Source organism: Curcuma longa, unplaced genomic scaffold (assembly GCF_044706935.1).
Source record: "Curcuma longa cultivar G26 ecotype Majalengka, Jawa Barat unplaced genomic scaffold, ITB_CL_G26_1.1 contig_19982, whole genome shotgun sequence".
NCBI classification, from domain to species: domain Eukaryota; kingdom Viridiplantae; phylum Streptophyta; class Magnoliopsida; order Zingiberales; family Zingiberaceae; genus Curcuma; species Curcuma longa.
The window spans coordinates 37,398-53,252 of NW_027431240.1; the positions used below are offsets into that span (position 1 = coordinate 37,398).

General features: G+C 32.5%; 2 protein-coding genes across 5 annotated transcripts; both read right to left on the minus strand.

Moving 5' to 3' along the window:
* Window positions 1–1,349: 1,349 nt before the first annotated feature.
* On the minus strand, window positions 1,350–5,044 carry LOC141817296 (zinc finger protein CONSTANS-LIKE 14-like). 4 transcript variants are annotated; one of them, XM_074704978.1, is made up of 4 exons: window positions 4,171–5,044; window positions 2,411–2,635; window positions 1,729–1,976; window positions 1,350–1,641 (listed from the first exon to the last, which is right to left on the minus strand). In XM_074704978.1, exons 1-4 carry the CDS (start codon window positions 4,951–4,953, stop codon window positions 1,545–1,547), a joined length of 1,353 nt encoding a protein of 450 aa, XP_074561079.1. In that variant the 5' UTR covers window positions 4,954–5,044; the 3' UTR covers window positions 1,350–1,544. The 4 variants fall into 4 exon arrangements, with proteins under 4 accessions (XP_074561079.1, XP_074561078.1, XP_074561077.1 ...); XM_074704977.1 differs by having other exon boundaries at window positions 1,729–1,979; XM_074704976.1 differs by having other exon boundaries at window positions 2,411–2,641.
* Window positions 5,045–10,576: 5,532 nt separating this feature from the next.
* On the minus strand, window positions 10,577–14,341 carry LOC141817297 (putative serine/threonine-protein kinase PBL25). The gene is made up of 6 exons (XM_074704979.1): window positions 14,003–14,341; window positions 13,687–13,899; window positions 11,682–11,854; window positions 11,436–11,619; window positions 10,970–11,340; window positions 10,577–10,903 (listed from the first exon to the last, which is right to left on the minus strand). Exons 2-6 carry the CDS (start codon window positions 13,760–13,762, stop codon window positions 10,697–10,699), a joined length of 1,011 nt encoding a protein of 336 aa, XP_074561080.1. The 5' UTR covers window positions 13,763–13,899; window positions 14,003–14,341; the 3' UTR covers window positions 10,577–10,696.
* Between the last annotated feature and the right edge of the window lie 1,514 nt (window positions 14,342–15,855).

Genomic DNA, 15,855 nt, shown 5'->3' on the forward strand with positions numbered 1-15,855 from the left:
GAAAGGATGAATTGACTATCATTTTTTTTCTATTTATTTATTGTAAAATAATAGATCGATAGATTTAAGAATTCATCGGCAAATCATTTTTTTTACATCTTTTCATCCGCTCAAAATAGGGCAGAATGAACTTTCTTTCCTCCATCAAAAGCCCGTGCCAAATCTCTCCAACTATACCAACCTCGCAATTTCACATTTGCGATCGCAAGTGGACCGCAAGCGATTTCACAGCTGCAGGCAACCTCACTCGCACCCACGAGGCTAGCATATATTTTTTCCACCTCAGTTGTAGTTTAGCCAAATTCACCTGGTGAAAAATGCTCAATCTTTTAAAATCATTAAAGGACAACTTGATGCACGAAATTTCCTCTAGGGTGGATCTTGAAGAATAATCAAACTATATTAGATCTATAATTTTATTTTGTATTTTATAAGAGACTATTTTTACAATTCGAATTAGTTACCTTTATCAGTAATATAACTATCCTTTGTGGGGAGAAAATGGAGAAACACAAACTGTGGATGCCATAAAAAGGATGCTCACACATTATCTAGTGATGACTGCCAGTTGAGACCATTGATATTATGTGTCAGCTTAGATACCAACTTTTTATGTACTGATATGGTTAGAATATAATCAAAGTTTCACATTGAAAATACATAAAAAAGATCCTTAAATTATAAGATTGAAAATATCTTATCGGTACGAGACCTTTTGAATAAAGTCCAAAAACAAAATCATGAGGACGTGGACCCAAAATGGACAATATCGTACCGTTGTAAAGATATATATGGATTCCATCTAGATCTAACAATGGTATAAAAGCTGGTTCATGTGGTGGGAGCTCCTAGTAAGGGGTCCATTGGGACCATTAAGAGGGTGGATCCATTGGGATCTGTACCAATAAAGGATCCGTTAGGACCGTTAAGGAGGAGCTCTCAGTGATCCTTTGTTAAAGTTCCACATTGAAAATACATGAAAAAGATCCTTGAGTTATAAGATAAAAAATATCTCATTGGTACGAGACCTTTTGAATAAAATCCAAAAACAAAATCATAAGGGTGTAGACCTAAAGTGGACAATATCGTATCATTGTGAAAATATTTATGAATTTCATCTGACATAGACTGCTAGGATTCAACTTCCTGAACAAATTAGCCATTAAAGATAAACTTTTTAGGCATCATGGGTTGCCCCAAGAGTCGACAAATCTCGAAGTAGGTTACCCATCCGACAAGGTCAATCCAACAGTGTTTGTTTGTCAAATTCATTTTGCCATGCACTTGTCCAGTCAAACCAAGGGGTAAGGGAAGAAGGATAAGGCTAAGGAATCTGAAAAATGCTCAATCTTAAACATTTAAACTAATGAACCAGTCCGATGTCACTTTTGGGAGATGTAGAAGATATATCCAAAAGATGTATATATTGTTCTCCTAAGCCAACACATTTACCTTCCTCCCAAGTAAACTGACCTTCCATACGAAAGCCTGATTTACCTGAAATAATTTGTGATTTGATCTCCATTTGAATCTGTTTGGAACGTCTATTGATCCCCTGTGGACTTCACAAATCGACCCTTCACTCTCTTCCTCGTGTCGGCTCTTACCTTTCTAGACTCGTATCGGATCTGTTTATCATATCTGTGCACAACACATAGATTGATCTGTGAGAAACAGGAATAAAAATTTACGAAGTTGTGTATAGATGTGGAGATTTTAGATGCATGCCTGCGAGTTTTCTTCTTCTCCCTGTAGCGTATCACGGCGTTGCCTCTGTTTTGGGCCAATAGCTCGCTGTCCAGCTTCTCTGTTTCTTTGATCATGTTGATTCTGAACGGCAGTTCTCCGAAGGAAGCTTGTTTGGTGCCGCCATGATCTTGCGATGAAGTGATCATTAAGGCCGACATGTTTACTGCAGATTCTGGCCCTTTAGCTGCAGAGTAGATCGAATTCTGATTCCATTTGGCTGCTATGTTCTGCTGAAACAAGATAATAGAAATAAAGATCGAGTATGTTCAAATCGAGCAAGTCTCAATCTGACTGGCTCATTTAGCCTGACTACCCCACCACTCGGTGCAACAGATTCATTCAACTTGCTCAATCTATCACACCAACTCAATCCCACGACTCAACTAATCGGTTGGCTAAGTCTGACCACTCTTTCCCCAAGACACAATTAGTGCATCCAGCTTGTTTGCTTTCTCTCTTTGACAAACCAGACTAGATGTCCAGCCCGCCCAACAAAACTAATTTGACTGATTGACTTGACTAGTTTGATCAACTCATTTTTGGTTGATTTGACTCGATTAACTGGTGGATTCTGGATGAACATAAATGAAGAATATATGGTCTTATTGTTTAAGAAAGTATACAAAAAAAAAAAAAGAGAATAGACAGCAAGCTTACTCACATTATGAGACTGTATGTGGTGGGCATTAGATGATAAGAAGTCATCATTTGAGGAAGGACAACTTGGGTCGCCTATGTCATCCAATATTTTCATAGTGAATGCATTTTCCTCAAGAAGATCATCGAAACTCTTGATCATGAAACCCTCATTGTTCGTTCCGTATGCCAATTCAAGTGCACTAGATTCCTTCTGGTCTCTTGACCTTCCAAGGTTAAAATCCCATATCTGAGACTATGCAAACAGAGTTGAAAATTTGTAAGGGGAAAAACTATAGAAAAACAGATCAAGCGACAAACAAATCATCGTAGAAGAAACTTTGAAGATCCATATTATTTAAACAAATTGGAACATCATGGATGCTAATTGGAGTGACACATTTAATTTCAGAGCATAACAAAATTAAAGAACTATTGAGCTATTCATAAAAGATTATATTGCGCATATATGAAAGAACAAAGTGATTGTTTCTTCATAGCCCCCATGTAGTTCAGCTTCGTAATGTACTTTCCCATATGAAAACGATAAAACTTCCACAGTGTGGATTAACCAGATCAAGTAACAAGTTTCCACTTATGCTCTGCAATGTCACCGTAGTGTTTCATCGATAAATACTACAGAATCTTCGATGGGATTTTACTAGCTGTAGACGATGCAACTTAGAACAGTCCTAAATTATAGTTTTCTCTTATAATGGTCCAAAGAATCAGCAATTGAACTGTATGGGTAATGAATTAAACAACTTCGTCATATTCAGTCCAGTTCTAAAGTGACAGGACAAGAAGATCAAGAACTGGTCCAGTGACCATGCATGACCTGACACCGGATGAAGCTAAAAACCCATTTTGGTGTAAAAACCAGTGAAAACTGAAACACCAGGCCAAAGAACCACAAAGCTAGCTGACTGGATCATATGTTCATGATTAGCTTATCTTTGATTTTATCAGGTACTATTTGTGATTCCATTGTGCTAGTACTGCATCAAACCAGTGATGTTTCTATGCTTATGCCAACACAAATAAACTTTTGAGAATCATTTACAATTTACAATCAGAGATAAAAAAAATTTACATTTGGTATCTAAAGACAAATTCAATTAAATGCTACACGAGTAAAATTGCTTCAAAATCCTCATCAATCACATAGAATCTCGGATTGAAACAAGTTCAAACTACTTTATTTTCAGGCGAAAAGAAATGCATATTGCAAATTTCAATTGTTAGGTAGTACAAGTGGGTCCTATATTTTATACTTTTGGATCTAAGGTTCTAAACAGTTCAAATTGTAGAAGAAGGTTAGGTTTGGCCCAACTATTCAGATCTGAGTGTAAACATCTGATGAATTTAGGGGCTTTGACCTGTCTTCGTCATCAATAAGTTGTGTTTGTGCCAACTAATAGGAATCGACTACAAGAATCTTATCCTTTTATTGATTGAGTTCCACAGAAGCCATCTAATACTATTCAGACTAATTGATTTTGTTTATGTTGACTAATATCTTGGACTGTAAAATCTACAAAGTAATCTTTGACTAGTCTATAATGACATGAAAACCACAATGCTCAAAGGAGCATTGATGCGACACTTCCATCTCTGGAAATTGCTCTCATAATTCAGAAATTATTGTTTGAGGAAGTGTTACTTTATATGATCGAGATTAATAATACTAGTTTTGGAGGGGAAAAAAGCAAATTTAATTCAACTAAAATAAAGAAAATTAAAGGTAATATTCGAATTCGAGAGGGCAAAGATGAAGAAATTAACCTGAACGGGATGGTCCGGTGGTTCGCAGTCCCACAGCAGATCTTTCCCCTTCAGCTCGGACGGTGCAAGCATGAGCAGGGAGGTGAATGGCATTGGCTGCGACTCGTGGTGATCCTGGAAGCTGCTTGCAGCAGTCCGACACGGCGAGCTCGGGCTGAGACCGCCCGCCGCCGCGGCAGCCAGGTCCGTCCTGGCAATCTCTATCAGCTGCTGCTGCAGCTGATGCATATTGTGGGAGTTCCGCTGCCGCTTAACTCCAACGCCCTGGAATTTGGGGGCACGCGGCACGTAGAGGTCCTTGAACTCCAGATCGGCTCCTGGAACTGGATCCAAAGACGACCAATCGAAGAGCAACTGATCCGGAGGCGGGTTTAGAGGTCGGGGAGGTGAACGAACCGGATGCTTGGCGGCAACATCGAATCCCCATAAAGCGGCGAGTTCGACGGCAGAAGGGCATCCGGAAAACCCCTCGATCTGGACCACCGAGTGGAGATGGCTCGCTGCGCCTCCTCCATCCCCACCTCCTCCACGGGAATCCCAATCGCAGTCCACGCAGAGGGCGATTCCGTCGGCGGCGCACCAAGAGCCGGCGGGCCTCGCCCCGCAGTTGTCGCAGATCAGAGAGCGCACGTGCTTCTGCGACAGGGCGTTCGCGACGTGCACCAGGCGGTCGCACGCCACGCAGAGCCGTGCCGAGTCCGCTCGGCAGAAAAGCACGGCCACCGCCTCGCTGCAGTACTCGCACGAAACCCGCCGCCCCGCCGCGTCCTTCGCCTCCGCCATCTCCGTACCAAGTGCCAAACCTCCAGCTCCAACAATCTCCGACGAGGGGAGAACCTTCGCGTTGATCGGCGTCCGTAGAGAGCCCTCGAGGCCGGAGGCGAACGGAGGCGGTAGCAGCACGCAGTTGGCGCTTTATACACGAAGCCCATCGACCGCGCCGGATGGAACACCCGCGAAGTCACGTGCGGCTCACGCCGCAAGCAGACGGTGTGAAGTGTGATGAGAAAAGAGCTGCGCGACGAAGCAGTCTGGCCCAGACAGGAAACAGATAAACAGGACCAATGGAGTCTCTTCGAGAAGGCACGTGTTGTTTAACCGGATCATAAATATCTTTGAAAAAGAATATATATTTTTTAAGTGATCTTAAACATTAATTAATAATAATAAATATATATTTAAATATTAATAATAAATGTCACTTTTAAATATCTTTTATCAGGATATATAATTTTTATTTTCGAACTGATTAAATTCAAAGATTAACTCGATTTTTATCCATCATCAAAATAATAAATACAAATGTCAATATATAAAATACTCTGTGTAAAAATTAAACTACAACGAGCTCGTCCAACCTTATCGTCCCATCCAACGACGTCATTTTCTAATATTAATTACTTGTCAATGTGTCTGAAAGATAAGTTTTATGACCATTCATGTTTGATTAAACCTTCTAAAAGTTAAGTTATATAATAAAATATTATTTTTTAAAAAACAATTTACTTATCAAAGAAATCACTTAAACTTGAAATTAAGTTCAGGGTTGTGTTGCGTGCAAAGGCATTTTGTGTGTTTATTTTTATTATCGTTAAATGAATTTTCATTTTGAAAAATATTTAAAAATTTATTTCATCCTATGTTTCCTCTCAAAATACTCTTTATTCTTGTTTAGAGATTATTATAATAGTTTTAATTAATAATTAAAAAAATATTTAAAATAATTATAATCAAAATTATTTTATGGTGTTATAGTTTATTCAAAATTACTATAATAGTGTTATATTAAAAAAAATAAAAGTACAATTTTAATATTTTTAAAATAATTTTTTTATATTTACACTGTATTCTTATCTTTTATGTAGACAAAAATATATGCATATCTTTAATTTTTTTATTATGAACAACTCATTTATATATATATATATATATATATATATAATTAAAATATTTAAGTTTTGGGCTCAATTAATGTGAAGGCGGTGGTTTTTTTATTCCGAATAAATTCAAAAGTACAAGTGATTTCTCATCTAACAATCAAAATCATAAATTTTTCATCTCTTTAAAAAAAATATCATACAATATATTATAGTTAGAATTCCAATCATAAATACTTAATTAATCTATAAAATATTTTATCATTATATCATAAATATTAAAAGTATGATTGTTTTATCATTATACATTTCATCATTCTATCATATTGCTTAATAAAATTTTAGATTTCACATTTGAAAATTAAATATTATAAAGTTTTTATTTTCGTATTAAAAAGCTCACATAGTTTTTTTTTAAAAAAATCATATATAAAATCAATTAAACAACAGCAAAAACTGTTATATGATTAAAAAATTATTGGAAATCTGCGAACAAGGCATCAAATTTCTTGGAAATGAATGAGACCAACTAACAAGGTGAATCTTTTACATGATAATATAAAAAAGTGAAGCACGTGATATGAGATCTCAGACAAGGTATGAATATATACACACTTTTAGCATTTATTAATGACCCACATAAAATATTAAAAATTAAAAAAAATTAAAAAGGCGTTTTTATAACGTTTGGATAAAAATTAAAAGTAGAATTATCGGATGAATATTTTTTTATTTATTATAAAAAGACGTCTCATTTAATCTCTATTTTTTTACTTTTCAAAATCATCCTTATTTTTTTATAATAGTAGTTAAGATCTTTATAATTATAATGTAATTATGAATTATAACTATTATAATTATATAATTATAATATCATAATTATTATAATATAATATTGAGTGATAAAATATAAATTATCTATAATGGTTATGATTGGTTGCTATTATAATATAATATTGATTTGTGTTGATCAATGTTAACTAGAGATAAAACATCTATATTATAAGAGTCATAAATTGTAGTTATTATAATATAATATTATTAATTATTGATTAGAGTCGAAGTATTACTATAATATAATATTGATCAGTATTGATTAGAAATTTAAATAATTATATTGTAGTAGCTATAAATTATAGCTACTATAATATAATTTATTTGTGTTGATCGAAGTTGAAGCAGTTATAAACTCGTAGCTACTAAAACAATATAAAAAATAAAATTTTAAAAAGTAAAATATACTAACATAGGATAGAGTGTTATTTTGATAGTAAATAAAAAGATGTGTCCTTTGACAATTCTAATTAAAAATTTTTATTCAATATTAAAAGTATTTTCTTTTTATTTTTATTCAATATTAAAAGGTTTTTTTTGACAATTCAATTTCCAACCTTCGCTCAATTAATTTTAAAGATAGATAATGATCTTGCTTCTTATTCATTTATTGAATAAATATAAAGTGCAACTTATATACATTTAAAAACCTAAAAGATATTTAAAAATAGTTTATTATGGCTCAAACTATTTTAATATAATCAAAATTATTAAGTAATTAAATCATGTTAAATTGTTTATTTGAATAATAATTACATGATCATAAAAATATTATAATTAATAAAATTTTATATTCCTAAAATTATTAATTGGCAAATAATTGTTTGCAAACAAGTTGATCTCCGATATTTTATGTTGTTGGTAATAAATATTCATAAAATAACTATAAATTATGATAATTATGGATTAATTTTTTTAATAAAAATATAATTTTAGAACACTGACTGCTGCTATGGGAAAAAAATGAAATTAACTATCAATAAAAATATTATGTAATCTCATTTTTAATTTTAGTTAGTACAAAATTATACGTTATTAGTTAAAATTTAATTTTGATCAGTAAAACTTTTTAATCGGTAATTATAATTATTTATCAATTAAAATTCATTTTGACATGATAATTTTAAATATTTACCAATCAAATTTAATTTGGATTGTAAAAATTCACAGTAATTTCATCTTTTTCTTATTATGTGGGAAGATAAGTCACTCGTACTTTTTGATTTATCTTAATGATCCAAAAAAAAACTTTCATAAAATTGAATGGATACTTTTAAAATTAATTGATTTTAAAAATCGAGATATCAAGATTATAAACAAAAATCTTATTAATCATAAATAACTATGAGAATTATTGATTTGATGAAATTGAAATTAGATAGGATCTGTGACGTCGGCATGACGTACGACGAAAAGTGCACCAGCGCGCGCGGCCGCGGTGCCATGTCATCCGATGAACTTTTTAGATATTTTTAGATAAATATAAAGCAAGGGATTGGTGGGCCCCCAGCGCCCATACCTCCTCGACATCAAAAGGGACACCGTGGGGCCGGTTCAATTATTGAGACGGAGCGGAAGATTTTCTTCTTTTTTTAAAAAAATTATCTTTTTTATCGTACGGATTTAAATATTTTAGTCGTTTTAATAAAAATTGATTCAACTGTTAAAATAAAGAAAATATTTTTTAAAAATAGAATGAGATATTATTTTACTATAATGAAAACAAGTGGGGTATTTTCATTAAAATTAAAATATAATATTTTCCTAAAAAATAACATATTAAAAAAATATTTCATTAGAAATTTAAGAAGACAAGTAATCTCAAATCAAATATTAAATCTTTGTTTATCCTAATTATATAAAAAAAGCATGATTAGCCAATTAAATGATTAACTAGCTAGGTAGACTCTATTTTGATGGAAATTATTATGAGTTATACATTTTTTAAAAAATAAAAATATATTAAATATATATAGTTCTTAAAAATGTAGGGGCAAAAATTAAAAGCCACAATAAATTTATTTTACATTATTTTACCAAAATTGCTATAATAACAATGAAAAAAATGAGCTCTTTTAATGAAAAATAATTTTTTTTGGGAAAAAAAGGCCACCTCAAATTTTGCAAAACTTCAAAAGGCATTCTTAAAAAAAAAAAAAAAAAGGTCAAAAGACACTCCACTAAAGATTTTATCCTCAAAATATCTTTACTTTTAATGTTATTATAACAACTATGATTAACTGTTATAACATGTAGCAGCTACTCTATAGTTGTTATAATATTATTATTTTTTTTTATTTTTAATGACATTTACGATTAACTATTATAACTTTTAACAATTAATACTCTTACTTAATTAGTAGATGTTATAACTATTTTAAAATAATTTTGATAAATTTAAAGTGATTTTAATGAAATTTAAATATTTTTGAGAAATTGGTAAAATATATTTTAATATAATATAATAGTGTTTAAGATATCCTCAACCTATGGCTGCTAAAATAGAAATAATTCAGATCCGTGTAGTAAATATCTATAATAATGCTTTTGCTGAAGCACGGCGTATTTGTAGGAATTTTCTTCCAAATGGGGAACACTTAACTTGAAATGGATGCTGGGCATCTGGATACAAAATTGGCAGCCGTATTGGCGCTTCCCGATTTACTTAATAAATATAAATTAATAATTAAGTAAAAATCAAAAGAGTGCTGTTTTTTATTCAAATAGTCAATGAAGCACTTTTTTTATAGAATATCTCGTCTCACCTATATGTTTTTACTTTTCAAAATTATCCTTATTTTTTATGTTGCAATTATATTAATTATGAAATCATAACTACTATTATAATATAATATTAATTAATATTGATAAAAAAAATAAATTATCTATGTTATAGCAGTTTCATAGCTACTATAATATAATGTTAACAAATGTTGATTAGAGATGAAATGCTTATATTATAAAAGTTATAAATTGTAATAACTATATCATAATATTATTAATGTTGATCAAAATCAAAATACTATTATAATATAATATTGATCATTGATCAAAGATGAAATGCTTATATTCTAACAGTTATAATTTATAATTATTGTAATATAATTTATTTATATTGATAAGAATTGAAATAATAGTATCAATAATTGCTAAAATAAGAATAATTCAGAAGTAAAATGTTCTGACGTGGGATAGTGAACCCTTATGACAATAAATGAAAATGGATTGCCCTTTGACAATTTCCAATTAAATTAAAAGAGGTGATTCCACAAAAGCGATCAAACAAAATAAAACTCATTAATTATTTGATATTTTTTGAAAAAATGTGCACTTATTATTGTTTAAATAAAATGATGAATTGGGACAAATTTTGAACTTAAATAGCACAAGTTGAGCACTCAATGTTTTTAATTCAAAGGAATGGACAAATTTTGGCATTTGCTAAAACCAAGCATTTATTAGAGATAGTGACTCATTGTTCTTATTAATCACTCTCCATGAATAAAAAGCAATGACAACGAATTTCATATTTATTTTAATCTACAAGTTACAAGTTAGGAATTATAATACAAAATATATATATATGTTTCACAAAGAATTATAACAAATATTCTTTTCTCTTGTTTTTTTAAAAAAATAAATAAATATTATGTATTTTATAAGTAAACAAAAAAGTTCATCTTTTCAAAGCCTCATATCTCACTCATTTAGTTGCCAATTCATTTGGCAACATAGAAGAGAATCTCTCGCTAGGAGGGAAGAAAAAAACATGAATCCATTAGGAACATCAATAATCTTCGGGCGGCGGCGATGGGTTATAAAGATGTAGGACTAGGCCCCGCGTTAAGGAAGCTTAATGTCATTACTACATCGGTCATCAACGGTCTAACGGTCGATTCGTCTTGAAGGCACATTGCCGCAACCGCAACGAGTTGATTCAGTTCCTTTAGATTAAAATCTCCGTCGAGAAGTGGATCGATCAGCTCGGGGTATCGCTTTTGGTCCCGGAACATGGGCATTGCCTGCAACAACAAGTAGTGAAACCTTAGCGTTCATAGGCCAACCACATAAGCTCAATGGATACATACCCAAGAGACTAGATTTTGTTCATGTGTTGGCTTAGTGGTGTCCATGACTCTCCTCCCTGTGATCAGTTCGAGAATAAGTACACCGAAACTGTACACATCCGACTTGACAGTTAGTTGACCGGAACTCGAATATTCGGGTGCACTGTGACCGTATGAACCCATCAGCTCGCCCATCTGACCCAATCTTGCAAGCCCGAAATCAGAAAGTTTTGGGGTGAAATCTTCATCAAGCAGAATGTTGGTGGACTTGAGATCTCGATAGATAACCGGCGGTTTCGCTTTTTCGTGCAAGTATTCCAGACCCTGTGCGGTACCATAAGCTATTTTTATCCTAGCATGCCAGCTGAGTGGTTTTCGATCAGGTGGAAGATCTGCTCACCAAAACAAGACTACTTATCGTTGATACATACAGTGTATCGTATGCTAAAAGAACAAACAAACATGTATAAGAAGTTTCTATGTTTACCTAGCAAATGGGTTTCTAGCGAGCCCAAAGGGACAAACTCGTAGACTAAAAGTCGTTGATCGCCATCGGCACAATATCCAATCAAGTTGGTGAGATTCTGATGATGAAGAAGACACAACTTTTGGACTTCGACCAGGAAGTCTTTGTTTAAAGAATTCCTGTCGAGTTGCTTAATAGCCACGGTCTAACCAAAAAGTACATGTTAGAAATCAATATCAACTATACAAATGGACTTAAACGTTTTACCTGCCCAGAGCTCTCCAGGGAACCTTTGTACACTCGGCCAAAACCTCCTTCACCCAAGAGACAATCAGGGCGGAAATTCTTTGTCGCCGTGGCTAGCTCGCGAAACGTGAATGTCTTTGCGACATTATTGCCATTGCCAGCATCATTTGCTTCATTAGAGTTAGTTTCATTTTCTGCAATGTCAATTTACTAACTATAAGTTAGTTAAGTTGGTCGTTGGAAGATAAGATATGTCATTGGTGTAAACCCTACTCACGTGACATTTTAAGCGACTAGAGAATTGTTATCGCCTTGAGTTAGCTATACTAGTCTTATGCCGCATAAATAATAGGTATAGCAATTGAATCTTTAAGCACCAAGTCTAAAGTAGCATTCATAAAATCTAACATAGAAACAAGAAAGTGAAATAGCTAAGTGAGGGCTTGTAGGAGAAATAAAGTGAAAGTTTTACAGCTCCGCGCAATCAATATGTTTGAATCCAAATAAATGATAAAAATGAGAGAAAACACGTTAACAAGACTAATAATCCTAATTCAATCAAATGTAATGAAGGTGACCGAAAAGACATAGATACTACTAGTACAACATAGTCTTACATAGAATTCAATCATGCGATACGAAGCTGACCTAAACATGATTTGTTATAGATTAGAGAATTGTTATCCCCTCAAGTTAGCTATAGCAATTATTATGTCCTCAATGTAAACCCTATTCATATGGCATTTTAAGCGACTAGAGAATTGTTATCTCCTCAAGTTAGCTATAGCAATTGAATCTTTAAGCACCAAGTCTAAAATATCATTCGTAAAATCTAACATGGATACAAGAAAGTTGAAATAGCTATGTGAGGGTTTGAAGGAGAAATAAAGAAAAAGTTTTACAACTCACAAATAACATGTTTGAATCCAAATAAACAATAAAAGTGAGAGAAAACACATTAAGATGATTGGAGCACAAGACTAACAATCCTAATCCAATCAAATGTAACAAAGGTGATTGAAAAAAGACATAGATACTACTAGTACAACATAGTCTTACATAGAATTCAATCATGCGATAAGAAGCTGACCCAAACATGATTTGTTATAGAATTCAATGGCACAATAAGATTGAGGAGGAAGCCATAGTAAGTGCATGTGTTCATTTTCGAGCCTTTGACTAAGCCATTTTTGAAAACTATAGCACCATGAATAGCAACACATAGCAAGTCATATGAAGTGGGTTGAGCTATTAATTGTGAAGCCCTTGGAAAAAAGAGGATGAATCGAAAAGAGGACGAATCGAAACACAGTTGCTATCCAAAAGCTTTGGAAAATGAATCCAACCAAATTGACTCAGTGAATACATCAAAAGTATGGAAATAAAATGTGACTGCATTATAAGATAGCAATCGATCAATTTTTCATGCGCAAAAATCAAAAGAGCGCCTCTTGTTTTTAAAAAGTCAAAACAACGCCCCAATATATTTTTCATTTGAAAATACCTTATTCTAGCGCTCTTATACATACTACGACGTGTTAAAATAAATCGGTTCAAGTTGATCAAAAATATTACATATAGAGCACTTTTATATAAAAAAAAAACTTTTTACCAAATTGGTTAAAATTGCTTAAACTTGATCAAAATTGCTTCAACGTAGCCAAAATCACTATAAAATTATTGTAGGAGCTATCTAATGGCTGCTACAACATTGTAACAACTATTAAATAGCTGCTACAACAGTTATAAAGTGATTTGGATTATGTTAAAGTAATTTGATCAAGTTTGAGCAATTTCAAGTTGAGAAAGAGTTTTTTTTTATGTATATACAAGTAGCCTATAAACAATACAAAGTTGAACTAAAAAGAAAAACGAGCTACACAATAACTGCTACAATAATGTTGAAAGGTGCCTTTTGACAAAAACAATAATTAGGGGCGCCTTTTTTTATTTTGCCCATTTTTCATCTAAATTGCATGAGCGAAGGAAATGCGCCAGATACTAAACAGAAAAACAAAAAACTCACCAGGCGCACCACCTCCAGTTGCTGCTTCAGCTGGTTCGTCGTTGGAGTCAGATTGGAAACAAGGTAAGCAGCTCATGATTCAGAAAACCGCTCGGATTTCCCTTCGATCGTACCTCGAATCACATAGCAAACACCGACACCGGCATTCCGTCAAACAGGTGGCATGCCCCAGGCGAGCATCCAGAGTCGCATCAAAAGCTCCCAAGCTCCAAACTGTCCAACAACCGAAGCAAATTGCAGGCTCGAAGAGGATCGAAAGAGGAGAATGAGAAAAAAAAATTAGATTTTGATGGAAGGAACGAGGAGGCGGAGGAACCGTGGCGGAGCGGCGATCTTAAACAATCTTTCCGATCAACCCCAAAGGCTTCCAAGTTTCAATCTTTCCGAACGAGGGATCGAAACAAGATCTGGGCGAAAGAGATTGCCGCCCTCGTTTTGTAGATGATGATTGAAAAATGCTGAATTTCGATGGAAGCGCCGAGGAGGGGGAGGAACCGGCGGAGAGGCCAGAGTCCCTGGTTTAGGAAGGGAGCGGCGGTTCCGTCCGGAGCCTCGAAGGAGGAGCGGACGTGGGCGGAGGAGAGGGACATATTTGAAGGACCTCGCGAGAGCCAGACGAGGGTGCGAACTCGCGGAGAAGAAGGAGAGCTGGCGACACGTTAGATGCGGTTTCCCATCGCGGTTGGATTTCCCCCTTTCAAAAATGGCAAAAAAAAAAAAAAAAAAAGGAAAAAGAATTGGGCATTAAGCATAAAGCCCCCCAGAGTTTCCATTCGTGCAAAAAGGCATCTATTTTTTTTCTTTATCCAAAAAAGCCCTCTCCCAGCCTCTACCACTAACCACTAATGTACTCAAAATAGCCTCACTATTTTTGCAATAAGATCTAAAATTGTATTGGATTTTGTTAAAGATATCGTTCCTAATAATTGAACGATCCACATCTCTCAAGTTTATATGATTGTTTTAGAAATCCTATTTTCTTTAGATAGTTTTTAGTTTTTAGTTTTATTATTTATTACTACTTTTCTTTGCCATTAAAAAAGAAATAGAGTTAACTTTCTTTTAATATGTAGTATTTTTATTAATATCGAAATATTTTTAAAATTTTTAGTTTCCTTTGTTATATTATCTAAATAATTACAAAGCAATTTGTTAATAGAAATAGAAAACTTGTGAGTATTTTATATTAATGAAACATTAAGGTTATGTTAAGAAAATTGGGAAAAATAAAAGGGTACTTTTTAATCCAAAAATCATCTACTTTAAAGTTGTAACATTCTAGCTACATTATAAATACTATTCAAAAATTATCTGTTATAATATTTTAGTGACTAATAATTATTATAACAATATTTATCTTATTTTGATCAAATTAATTTTTTTGATATATTTAAATAATTTTGATCAAATTAATAAAAAAATATTTTGATATAGTAATATTTCATATATAATAATTTTGATAAAGTTATAATAATTTTACTCCATATGTAGCTACGTAGTATATTTTATAATAATATTAGAATAAAAGTATTTTTAAGATAGAAATATATTAAAATATAATTTTGATTTTTTTTCTTAAAAAAATCCAATAATAATAACCACATCCTTGGATAGAAAATGAAAAACGCCCTTAATTATATATATCCATAATTATCAAAATAACAAGTTTAACAAAAATATCTTACTCACAATTTAATATTTAAAATATTCTTTTATACTCCACATTTACGTTGACACATATTTAATCAAACTTGCACTATTAACTTTAATCATTTTAGCTCCTGAGATTATGGTATAAGAGTAGAAGGTGAGACACACTTTTTAATTAATAATAAGAGTTTAAATTTTATTCACAGTATATTATATTTTTGAAATTTAAAAAATTTATGATGTTAGTATGTTTATTCGGATCTTATTATATTTTTTGATTTATCAAAGTGTTGATGGAAAACTATATATTCAATCATCTTTAAAATTAATCAAATCGTTAGAGTTAAATATCTAGAACTTTAATCATTTTAATTAAAATTATTTTAAATATTATAATTTTTTTGATAATTCAAATATTTGGATTTCATGTAAGGTAGCATCTATTGTATAAATTCGAAACATAGGTATTAAATTATAGATAAGGTATTATTTTAATAAATTTTAATAAAGGGGTCCTTT